The sequence below is a fragment of the Prionailurus viverrinus genome, chromosome C1 (genome assembly GCF_022837055.1).
Source record: "Prionailurus viverrinus isolate Anna chromosome C1, UM_Priviv_1.0, whole genome shotgun sequence".
Classification (NCBI taxonomy): domain Eukaryota; kingdom Metazoa; phylum Chordata; class Mammalia; order Carnivora; family Felidae; genus Prionailurus; species Prionailurus viverrinus.
The window spans coordinates 29,396,075-29,423,605 of NC_062568.1; the positions used below are offsets into that span (position 1 = coordinate 29,396,075).

Below are 27,531 nucleotides of genomic sequence, written 5' to 3' on the forward strand. Positions count from 1 at the left end.
TATTTTATAATGTTAATAACATTATTGAAAAGAATTACTATTCAAAAAACATTCTTTAAAGAAAGAGTTTTTTTTAAGTTTATAAAGATTTAGAATTAACACATAGAGAAAGAGCAAATGCAAATACATGAAAGGGATACAATATTGTTAGAACAAAAGCAAATCAATTGGTAAAAAAGCTTTTAACATAAGAAATTACATCTTCAAATTTATATTTAAAAAAACTTACAGGGGCGCCAGGGTGGCTCAGTCGGTTAAGTGTCCGACTTCAGCTCAGGTCATGATCTCAAGGTCCGTGAGTTCGAGCCCTGCATCAGGTTCTGTGCTGTCAGTTCAGAGCCTGAAGCCTGCTAGGGATTCTATGTCTCCCTCTCTCTCTTCCCCTCCCCCATTCACTCTCTGTTTCTATCAAAAAATGAATAAACGTTAAAAAAATTTTTTTTAAAAACTTATAAATTAGTGTAGAGGATGGCTTGGAAAGGGAGAGACTGGAAGTACAAAAAAATAAAATTTATGCCATTAACATCAGTTCCTTCAAAAGTGAGGTTAATTGTACTTATAAATAATAAGAACAAGGAAAATCATTCCTCAGTTTTGTATAATCTAAATCTAGACAGAGTCATGGTGTCTGAAATCAGGGTTTCCTCATAACTCAGGAGAGGAGGCTCACATGTTTCTGAGATTGCCCAGCACACATGCCAGAAGAGCTCAGGTTGGATGTGGGAGCATTACACATGAGGTAGGTTTTTGTTTGTTTGTTTGTTTTCTTAGCTAGGTCAGATCACAAAATCTCCCTCAGTGACCTTTGAGAGGAGGTCACTGGCATCCCCCTGCATAGTGTTAAACAACAGAAATTCAACTGAGTAAATTTAAAGATCAAATTGAATTAGGTCACTCTCCTAAGGGGAAGGGAAAGAGTTAATCAGGAGGATTATTTCACCAGTGCTAACCAGGTGATTCCATGTTGATTGACTAAAGATTATATTCCTGGGGAATTGCATTTTGGTTAGGTATTAAGTCTTAATTTGCTGACATGGAGTTTAGCATAAGGGACTCCATTTGGGGCCTACTGTCTCCTTTTTAACAACACCTTTTACAGTTGTACCTCACATTCTGCCCCATAGAATCACATCCAGTTAGCAGGAATGTAAGCCTGACAAATTCTCATAGGAACCAAGAATGAGGAATTAGTTCTTTCACAGAAAGGAGGAGAATTATGGTTTTCTTGACATCCTCTCCCAATACTTGAACAACATTCACTTAATTCTGAGTCCTCAAGTGGGAAATTGCTTTCTCCACTTCCAGTCTTCTTATGCCTTATGAAATCTCTGCACCACCATTAACTCTGTGTCCCAGGTTAAAGCTTTGGAATAACATCCTTTTTATTTTATTTTATTTTTTATTTATTTAATGCTTAACAATTTGAAGGGAATCAAATGACTCTAGGTTGAGAGGCACCTGGGTGGCTCTGCTGGCTAAGCGCCCAACTTTGGCCCAGGTCATCACCTCACAGTTCATGAGTTCAAGCCCTGTGTGGGGCTCTGGGCTGACAGCTCAGAGCCTGGAGCCTGCTTCAGATTCTGTGTGTGTGTCTCTCTCTCTGCCCACCCCCACCCCCACACTCATGCTCTGTGTCTCTCACAAACATTTAGAAAAATGATTCTAGGTTGAAAGCAGATGAGAGATGTACAAAGAACATTCTGCCACTGCTTTTGAACTTTATGATGTTACATTTCATTTATACTTATTGTATTTTTTATCTACTGTAAGTTTTTTAGGAACTTTTTCATTGAATCAAAAATAAAATTAAAACCATGCCTGTGGCTATCAATCTCCAATAGTTATTATTGCAAAGCCAGAGGTTTAGGCTTGAATTTGCATAGGAATTAAGTTTTCCTGACTTCCATTCTCTCCCCTTCCTGCCATCCAAAAGAAAAAAAATAAGCTGATAGCAGCATTTTACTAACAAATAAATTAAGCATAGTGTTATGCAACTAAACAGCATCAATTAAGAGGGAAGAAGAGTTTTTTCCTCAGTGTGAAAGTAGGTTGTGGCATTTGTTTCCCCATGTTTTTCTTGTCATCCTTATTGCTCACTTCAAAGTTCACCTCAGTAAGGATGGTGAGGATATCTTCGCCCCTGAAAAACAACAACATTGTGACCATCTGTGGGGAAACAACACTGGCAAACCCTTCTCATCTGCTGTACTCAGGGACAGTTCTTTCCCTCAAAACATCAGGCATTGGAAATCATAAGTTGCTAAACTAATTTGTATCAAAGCTTTCCAGGTAAAGGAGTTGCTTCAGAGCTTAATAACTTATCTTTGGTTTACTCAAGATCTCTACTGACCCTCAGAAACCTCGGTGTCAACATCAGATTTGAGTTCTTTCCCTCCTGATCTGTTTGTACCTTACTCTTCTATGTACTATGTCACTTGCCACCATAATTGCTTCAGTGCCCCCCAAACATCCTCTGCCTCAGAGGATGTCTGAGCAAGCCCAATGTCTCCTACAGTTGCTCCACCCCTTTCTCACCAGCCTCTCTTCTCAGGTCAGCTGGGCAACCTGCTCATTCGTAGTCAAGGTTACAAAAGAAAAACATGGTGTTGATGTTATGATTCACTCCTTTGTCTACCATGGGAAATTCCCACTCTTCATACACTTAAAGCATGGTGAGATATAGAGCTAGAAGATTTCTTGCTATTCACCCATTACATGTGCATTTGTGTGAACTGTGACTACAAAACCATCATTTAGGGTATAATAAATGAAGGAAGAATATTTTCCCACATTTTGTGGCTTCAAATTAGGCCAAATTAGTGGGAATATAAAGGGTTTCTACTCTTTGGTACTTATCTCCCACAACACACCAAGAGGGTTTAAGGTTGGTTAGCTATTATACAACTTTGACAGAGTTGGAGGATGTTAAAAATTGAAATGGGTTATTGTACCTTCTTGGAAGACTCCCAAAACCAGTTAAGTTGGCTCAGTCATGTTCTACCTAAAAACAAAGCTGAGCTGACTTTATCATCATTCCCTGCTCTATGATACCCTATCATTTCAGATGCTAAATAAAAGAAACTCTGCAGTAAGTACCTCAGTTTTTTTCCATCTGTGAGCTGAAGATATTAACACTTTCCCCCTCTCCCATTTTGCAACTAACCTGGAAAGTACAACTATGTAATCCATAGCTAGAAATTTAGAAATGAATGAAAGGCAGAGCAAGCAAAAATTACCTAGGACATCTTTCTCTTAGGCTCTGGCAAAGTGACTGGATATACCAGGTCCCCTCCGTAGGGTTTCGGTAGGAAACACAGTTGTTCACAGTGGCCATCCCCAGCAGAAAATCAGCCTCATCTGGGATATATCTCTTCTGAAATGATGAGTCCATTTCTAAGTAGTCTTCCTTCTGTTCGGAGTCAGTCTCAACAGCTATACCTCTCTGGTAGTTATCCCCTTGACAAGCCTGAATAAAAAAGATTTTGGGCTTGCCTGCAAGGGAAGGGCACTTTGAACCAGTGAAGTAAGAAGTCAGCTCATAGATGGGGGCTTCCTGCCCATCAGAGCCATAAATAATGCCTTTGTCTCCATGGGAGAGGATACAGCAGATGAAGCAATCTTTGTTATTATGGTCCATTCTTTGGTAGGATTTCAGAACTTCACAGATTGTCTTTGCTGTAGAGTCTTTGAAATTCACAATCTCAAAATGAAGCTCACTAAAGGTCTTACTCAAAGCTTCTGAAAAGTGAAATAAGAAAAGTCATATTACACCGCAGTAATTCCCAGACCACAGCCCAATAGAGAGAACATTGATCAGATAAAGAATGTGAAACAGAACTGAAGAGCAAGGCCATTTATATCACCTGGCTGAATTCCATAGTTTTCTAATATTTATTGCCCTTAGCAGAAAACATTTCTAGTCCTGAGGCAAATGAGAAAGGGGAGAGTGCTATTGTTGGCCTTCTGTCTTTTCTCAACTAGGCTATAAGATGGGTAAGCTATTATATAGGCTTACTACCAAACCAATCTAAATAATAATTGTATTACTTACATAGAACAAAAAGCAAAAACATTTAAAAAATTTTTAAATTTATTTTACTTTTTAAAATGTTTATTTTTTTTGAGAGAGAGAAAGAGAATTTAAGCAGGGCTCAATCCCATGACTTTGGGATCATAACCTGAGCCAAAATCAAGAGTCAGATGCTCAACCAATTGAGCCACACAGGAGCACCCCAAAACACTTTTTAATAAAAGATCCATATTTATTTTATCTCAAGCACTCTCAAAAATTGTTTACCAAAATGCAAGATATGAACCTTTCAAAAGTCAAGTAGAACTGAAAGTCCTATTACAAAAAAGCTATCCCTTTTCTACTTCTCCCTTTTACCCAATCATGTTCCATGAATGCAACCATTTTCAACTTTTAACTACTTTTTTTTTTGGTATTAGCCTCCATCTTGTAACGAATTTGGGCACCTTGCTATTTACTATTTTATAAATTTTAGCCTATGTAACTTATGTATTGAGTTCCTATTATGGAAGATGAGCATTTTTTTAAGTTTATTTATTTTAAGAGAGAGAGAGAGTGCATGCACATGCAGAGAAGGGGCAGAGAAAGAGGGAGAGAGAAGCCCAAGCAGGTTCTGCACTGTCAGTGCTCAAACTCACTAACCATGAGATCATGACTGAAGCCAAAATCGAGTCCAGACACTCAACCACCTGAGCCAGCCAGGCACCCCACAGGATGAGCGTATGAACTCTTATTCAGTTGTTTACAACTTTTAAAATTTTTGATGTTTATTATTTTGACAGAGAGAGAGAGAGTAGTGGGGAAGGGGCAGAGAGAGGGAGACACAGAATCCGAAGCAGGCTCTGAGGGTCAGCACAGAACCTGACATGGGGCTCGAACCCATGGACTGCAGACCACAATATCAGGACCTGAGCTGAAGTCAGACGCTTAACTGACTGAGCCACCCAGGTGCCCCAGTTGTTTACAACTTTTAGTTGAATCAATAGTAAGATGAAAATATACCTTAATTATGCTTCTTACTAATTTTTTTCTTTCCTGGAATTAGTAATTGCATTATTTTTTCATTGCTTTGTTTTCTATATGCATAACATTATTTTTCCCCCTAGTGCTCTAAGATCTAGTAAAAGTCTTTCAACGTTTTCAGGCTGCTTGATTCTTTTTTTAAAACTAAAAATTATATATATTTAAGGTGTACAGCATGAAGTTATTACCACAGTCAAGCTGATAACATATCTCCTCACATACTTAATTACTGTGTGTGAGTGTGTGTGTGATGAGTTCACCTGAAATACTAGTATTCAATACAGTCTTATTAACTATTGTCATTATGTCATACATTAGATCTCTAGACTTTTTCATCCTAGAGATCTGCAAATTTATACCTACCCTTTGACCAAAAACCCAGAAATACAATCAAATATTATTTTAATAAAAGTGTCTTAACAGAAAATTAATGAAAATCAAAGGCCTGTTTCTCCAATACCAAGGTATATGATGATGAGTGATACAGTCAGTGGACTTCAGCTCTGTGGCTTTTGAAATCTTAGAATAGATTTGCTTGAATAAACAACTGTTAACAGAGACCATTAGCAGAATCTTGATGATTAAAATCAACCTACATTAATTTTCCAAACTTTATTCAGTTAAAAAAATATATATCATTACCTGACATTATGACTCATAATGTCAACCAATTGAGCCACACTAAGGGCCCTGCTAAGGGCATTTTCAAAAATACAGTTGTTGGGTTGGATTATTTCTATTATCACTTTTAGTAGTAACCATTTCTATTTTCACATGCTGCCAATTATTTTTTCATTTAACCTATAAGTTCTCAATCTTATCCTAAAAGGCTGAGCAAAAGAATTTCTGGCTAGTTTAATATTTGAAAAGACCATTTCTATTAAAGACTGACAATTTCATCCACGCTTATAGCCCAACTTTTATAAATGCAACTTCTAAAAATATTTTTAATTTTTTTTTAATGTTTATTTTTGAGAAAGAGCACGAGCAGGGGAGGAGCAGAGAGAGAGGGAGACACAGACTCTGAAGCAGGCTCCAGGCTCTGAGCTGTCAGCATAAAGCCCAATGCAGGCTCAAAGTCATGAACTATAAGATCATGACCTGAGCCAAAGTCAGACGCTTAACCAACTGAGCCACCCAGGTGCCCCTAAATTTTTTTTTAAGTTTATTATTTTGAGAGAGACAGAGACAGCTAACAGTTAACAGCTAACTAGACTGATAACCTTCAGGGTTTCCTTTGCTTCCCGCCACAGAGAGTAGGGAACAGGCTAATGAAACAATGTAGCTGATGAGTCTTTGAAGGTTAATAAATCGAAGCAATTATGTCTAGAAAGGCAATTCATGCACCGGCTCCTTGAGACAAAAATATAGAGCCAGCAAGATCACGAGCATTTGCTGCTTACACCTAAATCACTAACTAGAAACAGTTTTTGGAATATCAAGCTAAAAGAGACAGCATGAGTAGGGGAGTGGCAGAGAGGGAGAGAGAAAGAGAATCCCAAGCAGGCTCTGCACTGTCGTGCACAGCCTGATGCGGGGCTCAAACCCACAAAACTGCGAGATCACAACCTGACCAGAAACCAAAAGTTGGACGCTTGACCAAATGAACCACCCAGATGCCCCTATAAATGCAACTCCTATATATGGTCTTGATTCCAAAGCAATGTTTACACCTAATAATTAATACATTCTATAGAAGCAGTATTAGTTTAATTGAATTAAAAGCAAAGCTTGTTGCTTTTTATTATTAGTCTTTTATTAAGACTCAATATTTTACCCTAGATACATTACTTTGATTAAAAATTAATTTAAAAAAAACAAAAGCAGGGTCACCTGGGTGGCTTAGTCAGTTGAACATCCAACTTCGGCTCAGGTCATGATCTCATGGTTTGTGAGTTCGAGCCCCACATCGGGCTCTCTCTGCTGTCAGCACAGAGCCTGCTTCAGATCCTCTGTACTCCCCTCTCTCCCCTGCTCATGCTCTCTCTCTCTCTCTCTCTCTCAAAAATAAATAAACACTTCAAAAAATGAAATTAAGAAATTAAAAACCAAATGCAGAAAACTAACGAATACATAAGAATGTTCTTCACTTCCACCAGGAAATATATCTATTTTTTTTTCTGAAACATGTGGCCCTGTTGGTACAATTTTGTTCTTTCCTTTTGATAAAAACATAGGTATTAGAAATATTTCACTTCTTTTCAGGGTCCTACTGTACCTGCATCGAAGTTTGTTCCATTCCTATCCTTAATGTTCTGAAGTTTGGGCACATCCTTCCGTGCTCTGCTAAAATCATAATTGTTAAAGATCAAACAATATCCGCGAGGTTTGCTTTTCATTCGGTAAACTTTGTCCGATGTCTGGAAAACAAAAATCCAACCCAGGAGCTGACTCTGTGGGTCAAACACTTGAGATGTGAACAGATGACTCCCTAGTAAGAAGCCAGTCTGTCCCCTTAGTCAAACTGGGACCCAAGTGTACTTACAATGTCCCTACCCCAACTTGACATTGTTTCTCTGGTGAACTGGTTTCCACCTGTTCTCCGGACACATGATTCCCCAGACTTCTGCCCCACAGTGTGTAAAATCAGTGTCCCAGTACTTGGGCCTCCTGAGCAGTTTGCACATATATTAATATGGTTGTCATCAGAGCATATTTTCATTATTTGTTTTAGTTTACGCTCAAGGTGGCTAACATCTGCACCAGGAACTAGAATTTATTAAATTTTTTAATGTGAAATTTATTGTCAAATTGGTTTCCATACAACACCCAGCGCTCATCCCAACAGGTGCCTTCCTCAATGCACATCACCCACTTTCCCCTCCCTCCCACCCTAGAATTTATTAATTTGTGAAAGCTCTGTCAGGAGTTGATGAATGAATGAACATCCTAATGCTGTCTTTGGGTTGCCTGTCTGTCACCTTGTGATTCCCTTGGCTAGCCATTCAACTCATCTGTGTTTCTGGGCTAACAGTTGAGGGTCTGCCCTTCACACATGACATAGTGTGGTTTCTGGATTTTGAAAGCCGATGACTTAGTTTGGCTCTCAGGACCACAGCGATTGGAGGAGAGAGATGCACTAGTCAGGCAGGTCTTGGCTATGCTGCAGGTTACAGGATCCAGATTCTAGTACCTGACAGCATCAGTCAGAGATGGCCCTGTGTTCTGACTCTCCCAGGGCTGTCTCAGTGCTGAGATATTCAGCACGTATTGGGAAATCTATGCAGCTTCTCGAGGTAAAGGGCTCCACACTAAGGGCTCAAGTTCCTGGCTCTACTACTTAATAACCTTAAGATTTTGTGCAAGTTACCAGAGCTCTCTTGCACTTAGTACGTTTAGCAGTTCAATAGGGACCACACTTACAGAGCACTTTGCTATTTGCAAAGTGCCACATGACTTTGGTTACTCTTTGATTTTCAGACTTAGATCTGGTAATCTGCTCAGGAGCCCACTTTTAACTGGTCTCTCTCAGCTTACTTTCAAGTCTCCCACTAGACTGATAACCTTCAGGGTTTCCTTTGCTTCCCGCCACAGAGAGTAGGGAACAGGCTAATGAAACAGAATGTAGCTGGTGAGTCTTTGAAGGTTAATAAATCGAAGCAATTATGTCTAGAAAGGCAATTCATGCACCGGCTCCTTGAGACAAAAATATAGAGCCAGCAAGATCATGAGTATTTGCTGCTTACACCTAAATCACTAACTAGAAACAGTTTTTGAAATATCAAGCTAAAAGAAAAGCTTGCTTTTCCCAGTCCTGCTAGACTTTTCCCCCCAAAGCTTTCTCCCACTCAGGCTGAGGCAGCTGCTGAAAGAATTGCATAGGAGGCTTCTCACTTGCTCTGCCCACCAACTATTCCAATGCCTTTGTCTTTGGTTTTGAAATAAGATGTCAACACTTGTTAACATTAAAACTTAAAAAATAACATTTTAAAATTTGTCCTTTTGTGAAAATTTTCTACAGTTCTCAAAATTTCCCACAAGTGTCTGCCCCTTAGTAGTTTATCTAAGAAGCTTAAAAGCTAAGGAATATAAGAACTAGAATATGCAATGTGAAGAGAAAAAAGGAACCGGGATTTCTCCATACCTGTGACTCACTGTCCTGTTCTTCTAGAGAGTCCGATAATGCCATCATTGCCAGGGATTCCTCCCCTACAAGCAACGGAGAATGAGACATGGCAGGGACGATACTTTGGTAAAGAAACACAAAGCACCCAGGACATCGTAAGGTCCCCTTTAAAATGAAAATTCACAGACTGCCTTGAATGTAATATCCTTGCAGTCCACAGAATAAGTAAAAATCTTTTTACTGACTAACTCTTCATCTATTTCACACTTGCCACACTGGGGCTGCAAGGTCTATGTCTTTTGACAACTTTTTTATGTTTTTCAATGTGTAGAGGTGACAAGCAGGCACTGAGCCTACTTCTTGATACTAGGAGAGCAAGACCATTAAGATGTAGATGTGGTAGAAAGGTGTGGAGAGGAGGCAATAGGGGTGTCAGATAGTAAATTAAGTAAGCCTTAAAACCGTATTTCCAATATTACCATTTGACAATTCATCTGTACTTCTTTGAAGGCTCATTCTTCCCTCTGAATTAAAAAATAAACACATATTTGATTAGAAACAATCATGACATAGAAGGACTTGCCAATTTAAGAATACATTTTGCTAATTCACAGCTGTCAAGTTATTTCTACCTCTGCTTAATTCTTCATAATCAGTGATTTTCTTCAGCAGGCTCTTGTTGATTTGGTCACAGATTCTTTTCAGAGTGTCCAAATTTCTTTCCCCTAGGATGACCCTCTTTTCCATCTCTATGAAAATATCAAGCAAGTTCTAAAAGGAAAAGAAATGAAGTTGGAAGACTGGATTGATACATACTGGCTTTTAGATTAGATTTTCTTTTTTTAATTCCATTCTCTCCAAACAGAGGGCCCACCCTAGCTTCCCAAGCTGACCCTCCTGACAGGACATCCTGCCTGGTCTTATAAAACCCATATAGCACTAGAAAAGCAATTCTGTGTTTTCTGGATCAGATAGAAGTGAGAAGATAGAGAAATGACATCAGATGGCATCCGGGCCCTAGGCCGTAGGCCCCAAGCCCTATGCTGAAACTACCTGTGGGCACCTTTGTGTGAAGTCTATGAAAGAGCCTGAGATGCATGGCTAAGACACAGTACCCTGGCCTCCATGGTGACAGCCCTGTGGACTGTCCCTCTCTCAACACTGCCTCTGGTACCTGATTCACTTCCAGTCCCGCGTTCACACACACGCACACATGCATACACACGCATAGAGTTCCAGATCCCAGTTGATTTCAGAGACTACACAAGTGGGAAGGTGTCTCCAGCTCACCACTGTCTTTCCTGGCTCTGTAAGGTCCCACACCAGGCTGTACCTCCACAATCAATCTTCCTCTGTAGCTCCTGGCTCTGTCATGCTCCTGATAATTAATGTGAGAAGCATTTCCCAGTATACAAAGGAATCCTATCTACAACACTGCTGCCTAACAACTTTTTTCTTCTCCCCCAGTTGAAAAGTGAGAGTCCAAGTTGTTTTTACTAGACTAGCCCTCTCTCCAGTCTCAGCAGTTCTCACTGGCTGACTCAACCTCAGGACCAAATCTTGGTGAAACACCGGGTCTTACCATATCATCATCCACTTTACATCTGGAGATCTCCTGGCTCAAAAGAAACTTAAACGACCTCAATTCCAATTTGTTTACATCTTCTGAAATCTGAAAAAGCATGACCCTGTGGTGGGAAATGGAGACACTTTAGAAATGGTTTCTTAGGGTCAGTAAGTTAAGCATTCAGCTCTTGATTTTGGCTCAAGTCATGATCTCACGGTTCATGAGTTCGAGCCCCATATGGGGGTCTGCACTGACAGCACAGAGCCTGCTTGGGATTCTCTCTCTTCTCTCTCTGCCTCTTCTTGGCTTGTGCATGGGCTCTTTAAATACATACATACATACATATATACACAAACAAACAGACATCAAAGAAAAGAAATATTTTCATAAATAATTTCCAATTTGATAAAAGGAGTCACAGTGGAGACTTGATTCTGTTCACTTCCCCTTAAAACAAAGATAGCTAATGACATAATTTATGAGTGGAGTTCTTGCAGAGAGGCTGCTGTGATGGCACAGAAGGCTATTGACTCATGCCCAACTATTCTCCCCTTACCATAAAGTTCCACTAATTTTGTCATTCAGTTCATTTCAGTTAAGTGAAGTGTGTTTTTCCTTGGTCCCTCACTATAAAATCAAGAGTTTGTTTCAGTAGAAAAAAGTTTTTACTTAGGAAATTATGCTTTTCAAAATGCAAACTGGATGGGGCGCCTGGGTGGCTCAGTCGGTTAAGCAGCTGACTTCGGCTCAGGTCATGATCTCGCGGTCCATGAGTTTGAGCCCCGCATCAGGCTCTGTGTTGACAGCTCAGAGCCTGGAGCCTGTTTCAGATTCTGTGTCTCCCTCTCTCTGACCCTCTCCCATTCATGCTCTGTCTCTCTCTGTCTCAAAAATAAATAAACGTTAAAAAAAATTTTTTTTTAAATGCAAACTGGATCGTCACTTCCTTAATTAAAACTTGCCAGTGCTCTCCCATACGAAGGGCAAACACATGGTTCTGGAATACGGACCTTTATGAAGCCCAGCCTACCCTTCAGCTTCTCAGGCCACTCCTCACCACCCACCCTCATCTCCTCTTTAAACACACCTGGCTGCCCTGCTCCTCACCCCTTATGCTGTGCTCCCCACACCCACATTCTCTTGTCCATCTGCAGACAGCCAACCACTCATCCACTAACAGCTCAGGGACCACCTCAGTGTCTTCAGAGCTGCATTCAACCCACTGTGCCTTTGCCACAGCAGAAGGTTTACACACAATGTTATAATTGTTTATGAAGCTCTCTGAGTCCCCTGAGAGCAGAGTCCATGTCCTTTTTGTTTCCATAAGCCCAGTGAGTCATGAGGTACAGTAAGTGCAGAGGCCCCAGACTACTGAGGTATTGGAAGCTTGGTTCCACCATCTCAGAGCTGTGTGACTATAGACATGTTATGTACTTTTTCCCTCACCTATAAACTTGTAGATAATTCTATATACCACTGGGATATATTGAGAATGACATGACTATATTTATCTGAAGTGCTTAAACCAATCTTTGGCAACATACTAAGTATTCAATACACAATAGGCATTATTATTTCTTTTTTTTTTAACTTTTTTTTAACATTTATTCATTTTTGAGAGACCGAATGTGAATGGGGGAGGGGCAGAGAGAGAGAGAGACACACACACACACACACACACAGAATCTGAAGCAGTTTTCAAGCTCTGAGCTGTCAGCACAGAGCCTGACTTGGGGCTTGAACTCATGTATGGTGAGATCATGGCCTGAGCTGAAGTTGGACGCTCAAATGACTGAGGCACCCAGACACCCTTATTGTTTCTTGTTTCTTTTTTCTTTTTTTAAGTTTATTTATTTTGGAAGAGAGTGAGAGAGAGAGAGAGAGAGAGAGCCAGGGAGGGGCAAAGAAAGAGGGAGAGAGAGAAAATCCCAACCAGTCTCTGTGCTGTCAGGGCAGAGCCCATTGCAGGGCTCCACACCACCAACAGTGAGATCAGGACCCAAGCTGAAATCAAGAGTCAAAGGCTCAACCGAGTCACCCAGGTGCCCCAGGCATTATTATTTCTTAATCCATGATAGGTTCTCAGGATATGTTTATTGAACGAACAAAGGAATGTTTAATAATTCAGAAAACCTTTCACTATTATGGTGTAAAGGAAAATAACGTTAACACAAAAACATGCTAACTTCAAATTAGAAAATGAAAATTCTGGGGCGCCTGGGTGGCTCAGTCGGTTAGCGTCCGACTTCGGCTCAGGTCGTGATCTCGCAGTCCGTGAGTTCGAGCCCCGCGTCAGGCTCTGTGCTGACAGCTCAGAGCCTGGAGCCTGTTTCAGATTCTGTGTCTCCCCCGTTCATGCTCTGTCTCTCTCTGTCTCAAAAATAAATAAAGGTTAAAAAAAAATTAAATAAATAAATAAATAAAATGAAAATTCTGAAAATAAATTTAGTGTGGAACTGGAAGTTACTCAGTATTATCATCTGCTTCATCCTCCCTCTCATGGATTCTACCCTAGAAGTATTTCTCCAAAGCTTTCTAAGTTTGGCTGAGATTAGGTCCAATCAAAAGCTACTGTCCCTTTTAACTTTATTACAAAGTATTTTCCCTTTTACTTTCCTCATTACTAAAACTTACTAGCTTCCATCACCGTCTAGAAACAAATCTGGGTAGTTCATAAGATACTTATTTTATAGGTAGCAATTATAATTTGAAAATAAAAATGTCTAGGGCTTTCTTATAAGTGGAAAGTGACCACACTAGCATACTTTTTATTTCCTGGCTAACATCCAACAATGATTAACTGTAGAACTTGTGCTGACCTTTTGTTCCCAAGCTAACATGTTAAAGAGTTTAACAGATAGATCCTCCCTTGTAGGGACTCTTAGCCCTCCAACAGAGAGTTACAGCTCATTGTGTGGCATTGATAATATGCTTCAACTTCGCTTACGTGGCAGAAGGAGTGCAACTTTCAGAAGACCAAGATGGTGGGCCTAAGATGAGACTCTCCAGCTTTCCTCATTCTAGGGTTGTTGTTTTTAGGACTAATTTGTGCCTTAATGGAAAAAATTGTTATAGAGATGTCACAATTCCATTAAGCCAAAGTTATCCAGTATTAAATAATGTCCTCCCCCAAAGCTTCTCCTAAATTCATGTCCATCCTGGATGTGGGAATGCAACTTTATTTGGAAAAAGGGTCTTTGCTGATGTAATCTTGTTAAGATGAGGTCACACTAAATTAGGGTATGCCCTAACCCAATGACTGGTGTCTTTACAAGAAGAGGGAAATTCCAACAAACAGGCACAGAGAGGAGACAGAGCTTAGAGTGATTCACCTAAAAGACAAGGAACACCAAGGATTGCCTGCCAGTGCCAGACACTAGGGGAGAAAGAAACATAAAACAGATTCTCCCTAGAGCTCTGAAAGGATCCAAGCCTGTTGACACCTTGACTTCAAACTTTTAACCCCCAGAACTATGAGTGTATAAATGTCTCTACTGCACTAAGGCACTCAGTCTGTGGTAGTTTGTTACAGCATCCCTAGGAAACTCGTATACCCAGAATATCTCTCTTTCAAAATGCTCAAGCTTCGAGTAGAGAAACGTATGATAAGGAACATGCCAGAATCTCAGATCTCTGAGATTAAGGACCAAGGTGTTCATAAATAGACAGGCCAGTAGAAGATAGTGGCTTTCAGCCTTGGCTGTGAGGACTTACTGTCACACATGTCATTGTTAATGACAAGAAAGAACAGACTGAGAAATGGGCCACAGCCAAGGCTTGAGTAGAAGTTTCCAGAAGGAAAGCTAAAAAGAACTTTACAGAGGGGATATTGAAATAGAGAAGTTGGTAATGTGTTTCTATTTTAAAAGTCTGTTACCAACTCATCAAGAGGTAACAGAACATGGCTTGTTATCAGCCCTGGGTACCCACTCTCCCACAGGCGGGGAGAGGCCTAGCTGTGAGGCGTTTGGCAAGACAGACGACCAAAGTCTCCACTGTTCTCCTGGCAGAAGCTAAGCACACAGGGGCCAGACAGTCTTCGTGGGGTCCAACCTGACCTGTCCAGAATGGCAGCATACACCCCTCATTGGAGAACTTTGTGATACAAGTCTTTCAGTGTGGAATAAAAGCCTAACACCCCACTGAGAATATCCATAGTCATCCACAAGCAGGCAGGAGGGGGATTTCATGTAAGAAGTAGTGACGCTTTATCCAATAATAGGCAAAGTAAGCACATGCTATGGACAGAGGCAGAGCAGAGGCAACAAAAGAGGAGACAGAACAGAGAGAGACAACATTCAGAAGATGTCTGTTTTAATTTCAGCATACCAATAGGTAATATTTCACTTTGGAAACAAAAGTGTTTTTATTTAATGGCTTAACTTTTTTTCCTGAATTATATATAGGGTCTCTAAATGTCTTAATCTGACCCTGGTGGGACATCTTCAAGGAACTTCCAAAGTCATACCACACAGACACCTGCCATCAGCCCTGCCCACAAAGATATGTCCACTGCACCCACACCTCCCAGTGTCTGAATTGTGAAGGTTCTCCCCACCTGTAGGGAGGGATCTGGGCTCTGCCTGGTATCTGAAGCTCCTGCTCCATCGCTTCCTTGCTGGTGTTCAGGTAGTTGAACAGCAGGTCCAGTCTATTAATTCGGAAAAGCAGCTCCTTCAAGAAGGACAGGTTGCTTTCCTCCAACATTCTCTTTTCCTGGAGTCTCTGGAATAACATCAAGGCATCTTTGATGGGTTCTTGCTTCTTTTGTGGGATGTAGTCCAGGCTCAGGAATTTGAGGGAGGCCAGCTCGTCACTGCCCAGCTGTTCCCCAATATTATACAGACATTTACTGAAATCCATGTTGGTCAAGTGTCAGGAGAATGTTAAGCGTAGCCTAGGACAAAATACAATAGTACATTCAGATGAGGAAGAAAACTTCATCAAAACTATTATTTATACCACACACCAGATATTCTACTGTGGACAGAAGGCAAAAAACAAAAAAGCAAAAAACAAAACACAGGGACAAGTTTCTGTTCTCAAGTACCTCACTACTTTGTAAAGTAGATATACAAATTAGCCAACAGTCAGAGAGTTGTGACCAGGGTACAGTAGGAATACAGAGGAAAGAGCTCCAACTCAGCCCAGGGGAAGGGCTTCCTAAAGGGAAGACACTTTCAGGAAGGAGGTAAGAAAGGACAATTCTTGGCAAGAAGTAATTTATGCAAAAGATGGAGGCAAGGATGTTCAAATCAATTCAGGCTGGCACAAGGAGCTCAATCAAGTAAAGCATGAAGTCTTTGGGGGTGGGGGTGGAGGGAAAAGGGATGAAGCTGTGAACAGGGACTGTTACAAAGGGCCTCACACTGTGGGGCAACGTCTCAGGCTTTGTCCTATAGGTGACAGGGAACTAAGAAAAGACTGTAATGTCATCCAGTCTGGGACTAACAATAAAAGTGTGGAGAATAGATGGGAAGGGCTTATTCCAGAGAAGTGATGAGGTCTGACTGAAATAATAGTGCTAGGAAGACATGATGTACTGTTGTGCCCCAAAGACCTCAGGACCAGCAGCCACAGCTGATCAAGAATCCATGACTGGAAATGAACCAAGTCGACTCTGTCATCCTTTCAATTCAGTTTCTAAATCAGTGGTTTTTGTATGTGTGAAAATTGAAAACACGGTAAATTATAACATGCTCAGAGTTATGATAATTCACACACCACATACACACAGAAATATTTATATAAAAATTAGAATCAAGTTGCATATCTAGGTGTATACATCTATTTTCCCCCACTTAATATTTAGAATAAACATTTACCCCAACCATTAAATATTCTTTTTTTTAATGTTTATTTATTTATTTTTTGACAGAGAGAGAGCACAAGCAGGGGACAGGGCACAGAGAGAGGGAGATACAAAATCCAAGGCAGGCTCCAGGCTCTGAGCTGTCAGTGCAGAGCTGGATGCAGAGCCCATACCCATGAACCGTGAGATCTTGAGCTGAGCCAAAGTCAGATGCTTAACAAACTGAGTCACCCAGGTGCCCCTAAATATTCTTCTTGGGCATATTTTTATTTATTTCTTGATCTCTTGCATGCAGATATATCGAAATTTATTTTATTTTATTTTATTTTCAATATATGAAATTTATTGTCAAATTGGTTTCCATATAACACCCAGTGCTCATCCCAAAAGGTGCCCTCCTCAATACCCATCACCCACCTTCCCCTCCCTCCCACTCCCCATCAACCCTCAGTTTGTTCTCAGTTTTTAAGAGTCTCTTATGCTTTGGCTCTCTCCCACTCTAACCTCTTTTTTTTTTCCTTCCCCTCCCCATGGGTTTCTGTTAAGTTTCTCAGGATCCACATAAGAGTGAAAACATATGGTATCTGTCTTTCTCTGTATGACTTATTTCACTTAGCATAACACTCTCCAGTTCCATCCATGTTGCTACAAAGGGCCATATTTCATTCTTTCTCATTGCCACGTAGTACTCCATTGTGTATATAAACCACAATTTCTTTATCCATTCATCAGTTGATGGACATTTAGGCTCCTTCCATCATTTGGCTATTGTTGAGAGTGCTGCTATAAACATTGGGGTACAAGTGCCCCTATGCATCAGTACTCCTATATCCCTTGGGTAAATTCCTAGCAGTGCTATTGCTGGGTCATAAGGTAGATCTATTTTTAATTTTCTGAGGAACCTCCACACTGTTTTCCAGAGTGGCTGCACCAATTTGCATTCCCACCAACAGTGCAAGAGGGTTCCCGTTTCTCCACATCCTCTCCAGCATCTATATAGTCTTCTGATTTGTTCATTTTGGCCACTCTGGCGTGAGGTGATATCTGAGTGTGGTTTTGATTTGTATTTCCCTGATAAGGAGCGACATTGAGCATCTTTTCATGTGCCTGTTGGCCATCCAGATGTTTCGAAATTTATTTTAAAGAATTTTCAATTTCTTTACTCTTTTTTTTTTAATTTTTTTTTTCAACGTTTATTTATTTTTGGGACAGAGAGAGACAGAGCATGAACGGGGGAGGGGCAGAGAGAGAGGGAGACACAGAATCGGAAACAGGCTCCAGGCTCTGAGCCATCAGCCCAGAGCCTGACGCGGGGCTCGAACTCACGGACCGCGAGATCGTGACCTGGCTGAAGTCGGACGCTCAACCGACTGCGCCACCCAGGCGCCCCTCAATTTCTTTACTCTTAAAAATAATATTGTATTGAGAAGCTTTTTTATATATCCTGTGCATAATTCTGATTACCTCACTCTTAGAATTGGAATTATGGGGCAAAACCTTTTTTCTCCCTTTTAACCTAGAGCTTACATTATTGTTTATAACTTTTTTTTAAATGTTAATTTTTGAGAGAGAGACAGGGCATGAGTGGGGGAGGGGCAGAGAGGGAGGGAGACACAGAATCCTTAGTAGGCTTCAGGTTCGGAGCTGTCAGCACAGAGCCCCACGCGGGGCTCAAACCCACAAACTGTGAGATCATGACCTGAGCTGAAGTCAGACGCTCAACGGACTGAGCCACTCAGGCGCCCCAGGGCTTACATCCTTGTTTAGACAAGTTTTCTTGATTCAGGAAACTAGAAATCTCTTAGGAAGATATACTTTGCACTGATTCACAAAGGCTCCAGAGCCTACATCTTTCACAAAAGCAATCAATTATCATGAAAATTATTTTATCTAGAAAAGATATCTTATATATACCCACCATCTAACAGCATATGTTCGAAATGCAGCAGAGGCACCTGAGTGGTTCGGTCGGTTGGGTGTCCAACTTCAGCTCGGGTCATGATCTCAGGGTTCATGGGTTCGAGCCTCGTGTTGAGCTCTGTGCTGACAGCTTGGAGCCTGGAGCCTGCTTTGGATTCTGTGTCTCCCTCTCTCTGCCCCTCCCTGCTCACTTTCTGTGTGTGTGTCTCTCCTCTCTCAAAAAATAAAACATTAAAAAAAATTTTTTTTTAATGCAGCAAACTTCACTGGACATATAAGGGAACAAACTAGCAAGCTCATTCCTTAAACCACACTCCACAGAAACACACGTGTGCTAAACAGGATATGTGCATGGAGTGTCACCACCACACAATGTGTAACCCTGAACAACTGGAAACACCCCAAATGTCCATCAATAAAGAAATGGCTAAATAAAACAAGGTATGGTCATACTACAGAATATTATGCAGCAGTTAAGAAAATGTACTCCATCTTCTGAAATAAAAACGCTATCCAAGATGTGTTATTATGACAGTACAAAAAAAATAGAAAAAGAAATTGCAATATTAAAAAAAAAAATCAGGGGCGCCTGGGTGGCGCAGTCAGTTAAGCGTCCGACTTCGGCCAGGTCACGATCTCGCGGTCCGTGAGTTCGAGCCCCGCGTCAGGCTCTGGGCTGATGGCTCAGAGCCTGGAGCCTGTTTCCGATTCTGTGTCTCCCTCTCTCTCTGCCCCTCCCCCGTTCATGCTCTGTCTCTCTCTGTCCCAAAAATAAATAAAAAAAAAAAAAAAAAAAAAAAATCATACATCAGGGCACCTGGGCGGCTCAGTCGGTTAAGCAGACAACTCTGGATTTCGGCTCAGGTCATGATCTCACAGTTCAGAGTATGGAGCCGTTTTGGGATTCTCTGTCTCCCTCTTTCTCTCTGCCTCTCCCTGGTGCTTGTGCTAGCCCTCTCTCTCTCTCTCTCTCCCTCTCTCTCAAAATAAATAAATAAACATTAAAAAATGTTTAAAAATCATACATCCACTTTTTAAAAAATACTCAAAACAATACTATTACACTTTCAGTGGTTACAGATACACATACAAAAGCGGAAAAGAAAAAGTTAAGGAGGTTCTGGGAAGAGACATACCAAATTCAAAAGTCTCTTCTGGGAAATGAAGGAGAAAACTAGGACTTGGGGGTGAAGACGTGAGGAAGGAGAATTGCCCTTTTCCTGTAATACGTTATGAAGAATGTATGCAGATAGTGTCTGTGAAAATGAAACTACTGTAAAAACACTTGGGTGTGTTCTTGGGTTTAAGGTACTGTAAGAGAGTAAGTGAAGGAGGAGCAGGAAACGAGGCTGTCTGGGATGCCAAGGGCAGATTAACCAGGAAAGGAGACCAGGGAGAGGAGCGGCACTACCACATGTGTGTTCTTGAAAGAAAAGAACCTATTAGAAGAACTTGAACGTTAAAAAAGAACTTTAAGAGAACTCAGAGACCTTATTTGCCCCCAAAGGAGAAGGAAACTTCCACACACACCTTTCTTAGAAAATAAAAAGTCTAATAGACTAAGTAGAAGACTGGAATATCCAGGTGGTACAAATGACAAACTGTAACAGTATTTCCTCCCAGTAGCAAATGCACGTCCTTTCAAACAGGTATCAAATAGTCACGAAGATTGTCCACAAAGAAAATCTTAATGTGAGATTTCCAAAGAGCAGAAATAGTGCAGTCCATATTCTTTTTTAGAAGTTAGCAATGAAATTAGAAATTAATGTGTTAATTAGAAGTTAACAATGAAAAATGGCCAAGCCAAACATACTACAGAAAGGGCTATCCACGTTTAGGTGTCTTTTTCAACACATGGTGTTAAAACAACTGGGCAGACTTCTAGAACAAACAAATGGACCATAACTGAACTCCTTACATTAAAATAAGCTGCAGATGGACCAGAGATTCAAACCCAAAAATTAAAATACTCAGGAAAGAAATACAGGACAATTTTTTAAAATAATCATGCCGTGGTGAAGAACCTTTGTAAGTACAACACAAAACCTGGAAACCAACAAATAAAGGTTGATAAATGTCCTTAAATAACAACCAAAATATTCTGCAAAAATAAGCCAAGCAAAATTTAAAAATTAATAAATCTTACACTTAGGGAAAAAAGTAGAAAAAGGACCTATTTTCTTAAAATAAGGCTCCCGTAAGTCCATTTGTTTTGAAAAAGAGATAAAAGAGATAAAGAGATCCAATCCAATGCATAAACAGGTAAGCACACAGTTCATAAGCATCATAAGCACAGAGTTCAGAGAAAAGTAAGTACCAGTGGCTTTATTTTTTTAAACCAATGGCTTTCAAACATTTGAAAACGTATTCAACCTCATTCACCAAGAAAAAAAAAAAGCAAGTTGAAATTACAAAAGACCATTTTTCAACTGCTAAATTGGTGAGGTACAAAACTTGCAATACACAGTGTTGCGAGATGGTAGAAATAACAACAGGTAAGTAGGTAATTTGGTCGTATCGGTAAAAATATAAAATGACTTCACAATTTAACTTCTAGGAGTTTTTCCTACATTAGCTTAAACACCATGTACTTAAAAACATGTACAAAGCTATTCATGTCTGTACTGCTTGAAAGAACAAAAGGGCAGAAACAACTGTTTATCAATATCAGAAGTTCAATGAAACTCTACTCAGATATTTTTAAAGAATGGGAAGATCTATACAATGTATTATCAAGTGGTGCATGGATTTGTGTACTCACAGATCTTTGAATAGAATACACAAGAAGCTGCTTCAGCGGTTTGCCTCAGAGGAGACGAACTAGAAGCCCAGGGGTGGAGTGGACGACGAGGCCAGGGGGTAGGCAGAAAATAAGGCTTACAGTTTGGATTTTCCTAGATGCATGTATTACTTATTCTACAAGAACTTATATTTAAATTAAAATCACCTCTTAAAGGCCCATTTTCATTCATAAGTTGGAAAGGATCTAAACTAGGTCCAGCCCTGTTTAGCACCATTAGCTCCAATGTCCTTAAAAATTTTATCAGTTCTAACCACTGTTAAAATCTCATTTTACACAGTCAAATGAACCAAAGAATCAAATGAAAGCAGAATCTCTTTTCTTCCCTCTACAAATTTTTTGATAACAATGCTCATTATATTCATTTTAGAAAATACAGAAAAGATAAAAAAGAAAATAAAAATTGTCCATAATTCACCATCCAAAGACAATAATATTTTAATATAGAAATAATCGATATTTTATCTAATATTTTACTATCTTTCCTACCATATATTTTACGTATTTATATTTTCCCTTGTATTTTATCATACCATATTTCTGAGGTATAAGTGGATATTTCCAATGGTAATATTGTAAGTACATCTTGATATCTTCATTTTTTCTTCTACTGCACGGATTTTAAAATTTGTCAAGTACCTAATCATATGATTGGGCCATAATTTATATAACAGTCTCTGCTTACATATAGAATAAGATCTTAAAGTGTCTGTCTCCATATACAACTCTGATTATTTTCTTGCAATAATTTCCTAGAAGTACTAACTACTGAAGCCTTCTTAAGGCGTCTGTTACATATTTAATAGCATTTTCTGACAGTATATAAATAATAATAATCATACAATACAAGGCCAGGATGACCTGAGGTTGATTATAATATGATTGGCCCTTGGCTCCTGTCCTCTGTAGCTGCCTCATCGCATTCATTTTCTTATCTTTGCAATAATTAGACAATGCTTTATAAATGATTTTTGCATCACATCAAAATGGAGAGTTCATTGGAAAAATGCTGGAGAGGCTTCTTTTCTGGCCAAGGTTTTACAGGACACACTATGGCATAATATTCAGTCTTTGTTTAGGTCATACATCTCTCTAGTCATAGTGCCTGGAAAAGAATCAGCTGCAACAGAATTTTACACTACTGGCCAAGGAGCCACCTCTAGACACTGAGATCGGTAGATACAGGGACTGGGGGATGGTCCTTGTTTTATGGGACCTAGGTTTACCACATAAGATCAGGAGCTAGAAACTTTGTTACAGTAATATTTTTAAAGGAACTTTTATCATTGTATTTTTCTGATCTTAAAATAGTAAAAGTCACACTTACCCCTTAGAGAAAGTACCGAAAAGTATAAAAAGAAAAAGAAAAATTACTTAGAAACTCACCATTTAGATAACTCTTTGGTTACATTTGGTTTCCTTCCAACTATATTCACGTGTGTGTGTGTGTGTGTGTGTGTAAATGCATATATGTAATGTATTTATATACATACATGAAATACATAAATTTGAATATTTTCATGAATAATATATATAAGCCAGAAGAAAGGAATGGCCTCCAGGAAGTTTTCTTTTACTTTTGATTATATAATATCTGTTAAATAATAAATCCACGTAAGTATATTTGTATTATACAACATATAAGTATCTTTAATATTTTCAATGATAAATTTATGTCCCAGAGTATTTGACATAAATGTTTATTATGATATACAGGCGCTTATAACATATGCATATAAACATAAAAATGTTTTTTGACTCATTGTACTACAAGCCTCTGAAGAAATTGGTATTATCATCTTCATGTTACTATTGTAAAAAAATTAAAAGTTTAGAAAGAAGCTAGTAAGAGAGGTGGCAAGCTCAGATTTGAACATCTCACTTGAAGGCTTCAATGACAAGCCGTGCAAAGATTTAGATTTTATTCTACTTGCAGATGGAAGCCAGTGAAGGAATGTAACCAAAAAAGGCATGTAATCATAATATGTTTAAAGATTAAAATAATAAAAAAAATTTTAAGGCAAAAAAACCCCTCCCAAAACACAAAACCAGGAATTCTTAATAAATCCACTTTGGCACAGAACGGATCAGAACCTTATAAATCAAACCTGTATGTGCTAGAACCCGGACTTAGATGGTGTGATCTCATTCCAGGGTCCCAACCCTACCACTGTTTATGTCACAATTTGATTAAGGATGAGGTTCCCTGTATAGTTATACCTGGATCATTCCAGAAAAACCGAACCTAAGCGGGAGGGGGCCTTGAGATCTAGAATCTGTAGGGCCCTCACCGTGGGTCTCAAAAGGACTGCTTGCTAATTCTTGCGGTTTCCCCACCCTCTGCAGCCTAGAAAACTCCAGAATCAAAGGCCCTTTCTCCTTGCAGGCCCAACCAACCTTACCAAAGAAGCGAATCCTGGGACCCTCACAGTGGCAGCAGCTTCTTCACAGACCCCTGTTTCCTGATGTTTCTAAAGAAAGAGCTTCAGAAGAACTGAGGAAGAACGAGGCACAGCTCGCTCTACTTCCTGTTTTGAAATATCTGAGTCACATAGGCTTACTGAGGCCGACTCGCCTCCGAGTAGCACCTCCTCCCAGAGCTCAAAAGAGTCCTAGAGGAACATGGGACAGGGGGCTGGGTGGGGAACCTGGCCCCCTGAGCTTTGACTCTGCGAGATTTTGGGCGGGTCATTTTGCCTTTGGGACCTCATTACCACCTTCCAAAATGAGAAAGTTTGGACTGAATGATAACTACAAACCCTTTCTTTCCATATTTCAGGAATTCACAGATTTTTCGGGGTTCATTATGAAGATTTTAATGTTTTCACTCAATAAATATCAGTTGAGCACTTCTGAGAGATCTGATAACTGCAAAGCCCTCATCATGGCTCTGAGAGGGTCTGCTAACCCCCACAGCTAACTCTCCTGGTTTCCCATCTACACAGAATACAAAGATCACCTTCATGGGTCAGGAGGCCACCAGACCCCACCTTCAGTAGCCTAGAAAACTCTAGAATCAAAGGCCCTTCACCTGAAAGGCCCAGATGACCTTACCAAAGAGAAGAATTCTGGGGTCCTTACCATAGTCTGGGCCCTGGAGATATAACTGAACAAAACACAACATTAGCCCAGCCTTTTTGCTGTGAGTCAGTTGAAATGGTTTTTGAGGTTAAAAGAAGAAAAAAAATCAAACATTTCCCTTCCTTTTTTCTTTCCCCAAATAGAATATAAGCTTTCAGAAGGCAGAGACTCACCTTAGGGCTGAGCGGATTACACAAAGTATCTGAAAGTTCCTTCTCACCTGTAGAGGGCTAGGTACAGTTGCCGTGGTAATATCGATGCCCTTCACTACCATTTGATTCTGCCCATAAAGTCTGAGTGAGAACATAGCAACAGAGGGAAATCCTATTAGTAGCTCAATCATAGCCTAAGAGGTATTCCCTGATTCTTGATGCTTTCTGAGCATCCACCCCAGCATTTGTTCCACGGTTTTGTGACCAGTTCCTGTGCTAGGCTGTGAGCTTCAGAAGGGCAGGAACCATATCTCTCATATCTGTGTTCCCAGAACCTGCCACAGGAGTAGCAATATCTATAACCTACAAATATTTCCTGCAAATCAAGGAGAAGAAGAAACCCCATAAAGGGACAATGGCTATGAACATGGAGCTCCTTGACAGGGATGCTTAAACAGCCAAAGTGTACAAGGTGATGCTCAAAAGTTTTAATGACCCGAGAAATGCAAAATAAAGCAACATGATACCCACTTTGTACCTATCAGATATTGGCCAAGGTTTGCCGGTTGGATCAGCCCGAGGATTGGTGGGCAATTTATGTAGTCCTTCTATAGGACTGTGAACACTATCCATCATGTAATAGTATGTAGGAGTTAGAAAGTGGGACCTGGAAAAACCTAGAACTTCAAGTGCCAGAGTGCTTGCTTTTTATTTTATTATTTTTTTAATTTTTTTAATTAAAAATATTTTTTTAACATTTATTCATTTTTGAGAGACAGAGTGCGAGCGGGGGAGGGAAAGAGAGAGAGGGAGACACAGAATCTGAAGCAGGCTCCAGGCTCTGAGCTGTCAGCAAAGAGCCTGTTGCAGCGCTTGAACCCACAAACTGTGAGATCATTACCTAAGCTGAAGTCGGATGCTTAACCGACTAAGCCACCCAGGTGCCCCAGAGTGCTTGCTCTTTAAAAAAAGAAACAGAACGAGCAAAATACAATTTAAATAATACTAATACTTAGTAATAATTGCTAATACTTCCTGGGAATTTAGTAGTACCAGTCACTGTTGTAAGTAGTTAATTTGTATTATTTCCTTGAATCCTCATGAGGTAGTATGAATCCCATTTAATGATGAGGAAACTTATGTACTAGTTCCAGTTCATAGTTAAGAAATTGGGTATATACACAAAACAATGATATGTTTTGCAAAGATACAGATCAATTCAGGGATATTATCAAAAGATTTAGAGCAGCCTTTGGGAGGCAGTAGGGAGGGTAGGAAGTGGGGTGGGAGAGGAATGGGAAGAGAGTACCTAGAACAGGGCAGGGGAGAATCTGACAATTAACTCAACCCTCTGCCCAAATGGAAAAGAAAACAAATTAAGTAGGTAAAAAATGAATCTCCAAACTGACCCAGCAGGAAAGAGACACTGTGTCTGTATTCAAGGCTGGGGGAGGGGGGGGAGAGACACTAAGAACAGAAATGTAGCAGAGGAATTGGAGATCCTTCAGGGATGAAAAATAGCAAGGCCACAGGCTGTGGTTCAGAGGGAAACCCTGCTCAGAGGTCTGGGGCCCTGGCAGGACCCTGAGGTGTGCCCACTCTGCCCCCTGAGTGAGTCCCGGAAACATGGTATTCAGAAGCCACCTCTGTACCAGGCACTCACCTGCTCCACCCTGTCCCAGCGACATCACAGTCACCAAGTGCCGATGCCAAGACCCCTGAACTGCCTAATTTCATACAAATTCCTAAGGCTTTTCCACACAACCAGAGAAAATTCCCAAGAAACAGGGTGGGGATGAGGGGGGGTGGGGATGGAAACACCTCCAGGAAGAAGTTTTCTTTTACTTTCGATAACTCCACTTTCTGCCTCCCCAGGGGATTCACTTCCTGTTCTCGGCATTCAGAACTTATTAGCAAATTCAGCAAGGCTTGAAAAAAATCACGAGGGACAAGAGCGGCATCTGGTATTCGGCAAGCCAAAAAGAAAATTCCTCAACAGAAAGAATTAGAAAATAAACTTGATTCCTAAAGCAAGAGGACAGAGATGACTCACTCTAAGAAGTGTTTCTTAAAGGAACAGATGCCCCATTTCCAGCCATTCAGAAGAGGGACAGAGACAATGTGTCACCATTTAAACTAACTGGTTAGTGAGGGGGGCGGGCAGAATATGCCACCCCAAAATATACCACTTTGCATATGGATTATTTTTAATTAGACTTTCTTAAGAAATAATCAATGCAAGAAAGACTCTTTGACCCTCCTTTTCCCCCTGAAAGCAGGATATAAATCTGCCATGTGAAAGGTACCCTCCCTATACCAGGAGGTAGAAAGATATCCTTATCCTTACAAGGGACAGAGAATTTAGAGCTGAGAAGTTTGAATAAGCAAACCTTGTTATTTCCTCACCAATTTACTACTCCAATCCCAAACTTCTTTCTCTTGTCAATTTTTCACAAATTTATTGTTTGCCTACAAGTTATAAAAGCTGCCTGTTTTGGTCATTTCTTTGAGTCTGATATTTCTATGAGCTCCCATAGGTATGAAATTAAATTTGTTCTTCTCTTCTTAATCTATCTGTGTCAATTTAATTATTAGACTAGCCAAAGAACCTAGAAGGGAAGAAGGGAAAAATTTCCCTGCTGCTGCACCTAGAAGTTGGGCATGTTTTATTGGGAAGCATTTACATTGACTACATTTAGTATTAATAACCCCTGTAATTTCCAAAGATAGGTCTAAGACTGCCTGTATCAAGTAAAATGTCACTCTCCTTCTCAAGAAGTCCAGGGAGAGGAATTGTCCCTCTGTTCTCCAATCTCAATGCTGAAACCATAGACCACCCATGAGTTCATATGGCAGGGGCTCTTCTAGGGTCAAAGCCAGCCTCTAGCTGAAATGGGAAATCCTGCACAAGGCAACAGGTGGGTCTGGCCCAGTCCTGAGTAGGGATAACAACACTATTTGCTCCTTGGCCATGCTCTTAGGTTTAGTAACCAGTGCCTCCTCCATCCCTAAGCCCGGAGTGGTGGTAACATGGAGATTTGTCCCCCAGGACTCGGAGCTTCAAACCCCATGAGGGGTTT

At 40.2% G+C, this 27,531-nt stretch overlaps 3 protein-coding genes across 5 annotated transcripts in view; 1 reads left to right on the plus strand and 2 right to left on the minus strand.

Annotated features, from left to right (window-relative positions):
* FLACC1 (flagellum associated containing coiled-coil domains 1) overlaps positions 1-23,716 on the plus strand; it is a 68,334-nt gene extending 44,618 nt beyond the window's left edge. The window contains exon 16 of the mRNA XM_047869869.1: positions 23,605-23,716. Within this exon, the coding sequence (XP_047725825.1) occupies positions 23,605-23,716 (112 nt within the window). The remainder of the gene's footprint in view (positions 1-23,604) is intronic.
* On the minus strand, positions 652-26,229 carry CASP8 (caspase 8). Of its 3 annotated transcripts, none has more exons than XM_047869868.1 (9): positions 26,115-26,229; positions 15,245-15,583; positions 10,702-10,807; positions 9,752-9,890; positions 9,599-9,643; positions 9,138-9,202; positions 7,272-7,413; positions 3,237-3,738; positions 652-2,140 (listed from the first exon to the last, which is right to left on the minus strand). In XM_047869868.1, exons 2-9 carry the CDS (start codon positions 15,547-15,549, stop codon positions 2,005-2,007), a joined length of 1,440 nt encoding a protein of 479 aa, XP_047725824.1. In that variant the 5' UTR covers positions 15,550-15,583; positions 26,115-26,229; the 3' UTR covers positions 652-2,004. The 3 variants fall into 3 exon arrangements, with proteins under 3 accessions (XP_047725824.1, XP_047725822.1, XP_047725823.1); XM_047869866.1 differs by lacking the exon at positions 26,115-26,229 and adding an exon at positions 23,621-23,757; XM_047869867.1 differs by lacking the exon at positions 26,115-26,229 and adding an exon at positions 18,417-18,553.
* Positions 24,495-27,531, minus strand: part of CASP10 (caspase 10) — a 95,826-nt gene continuing 92,789 nt past the window's right edge. Inside the window, exon 9 of the transcript XR_007154627.1 lies at positions 24,495-24,592. The gene's annotated coding sequence lies outside the window, so the exon portion shown is untranslated. The remainder of the gene's footprint in view (positions 24,593-27,531) is intronic.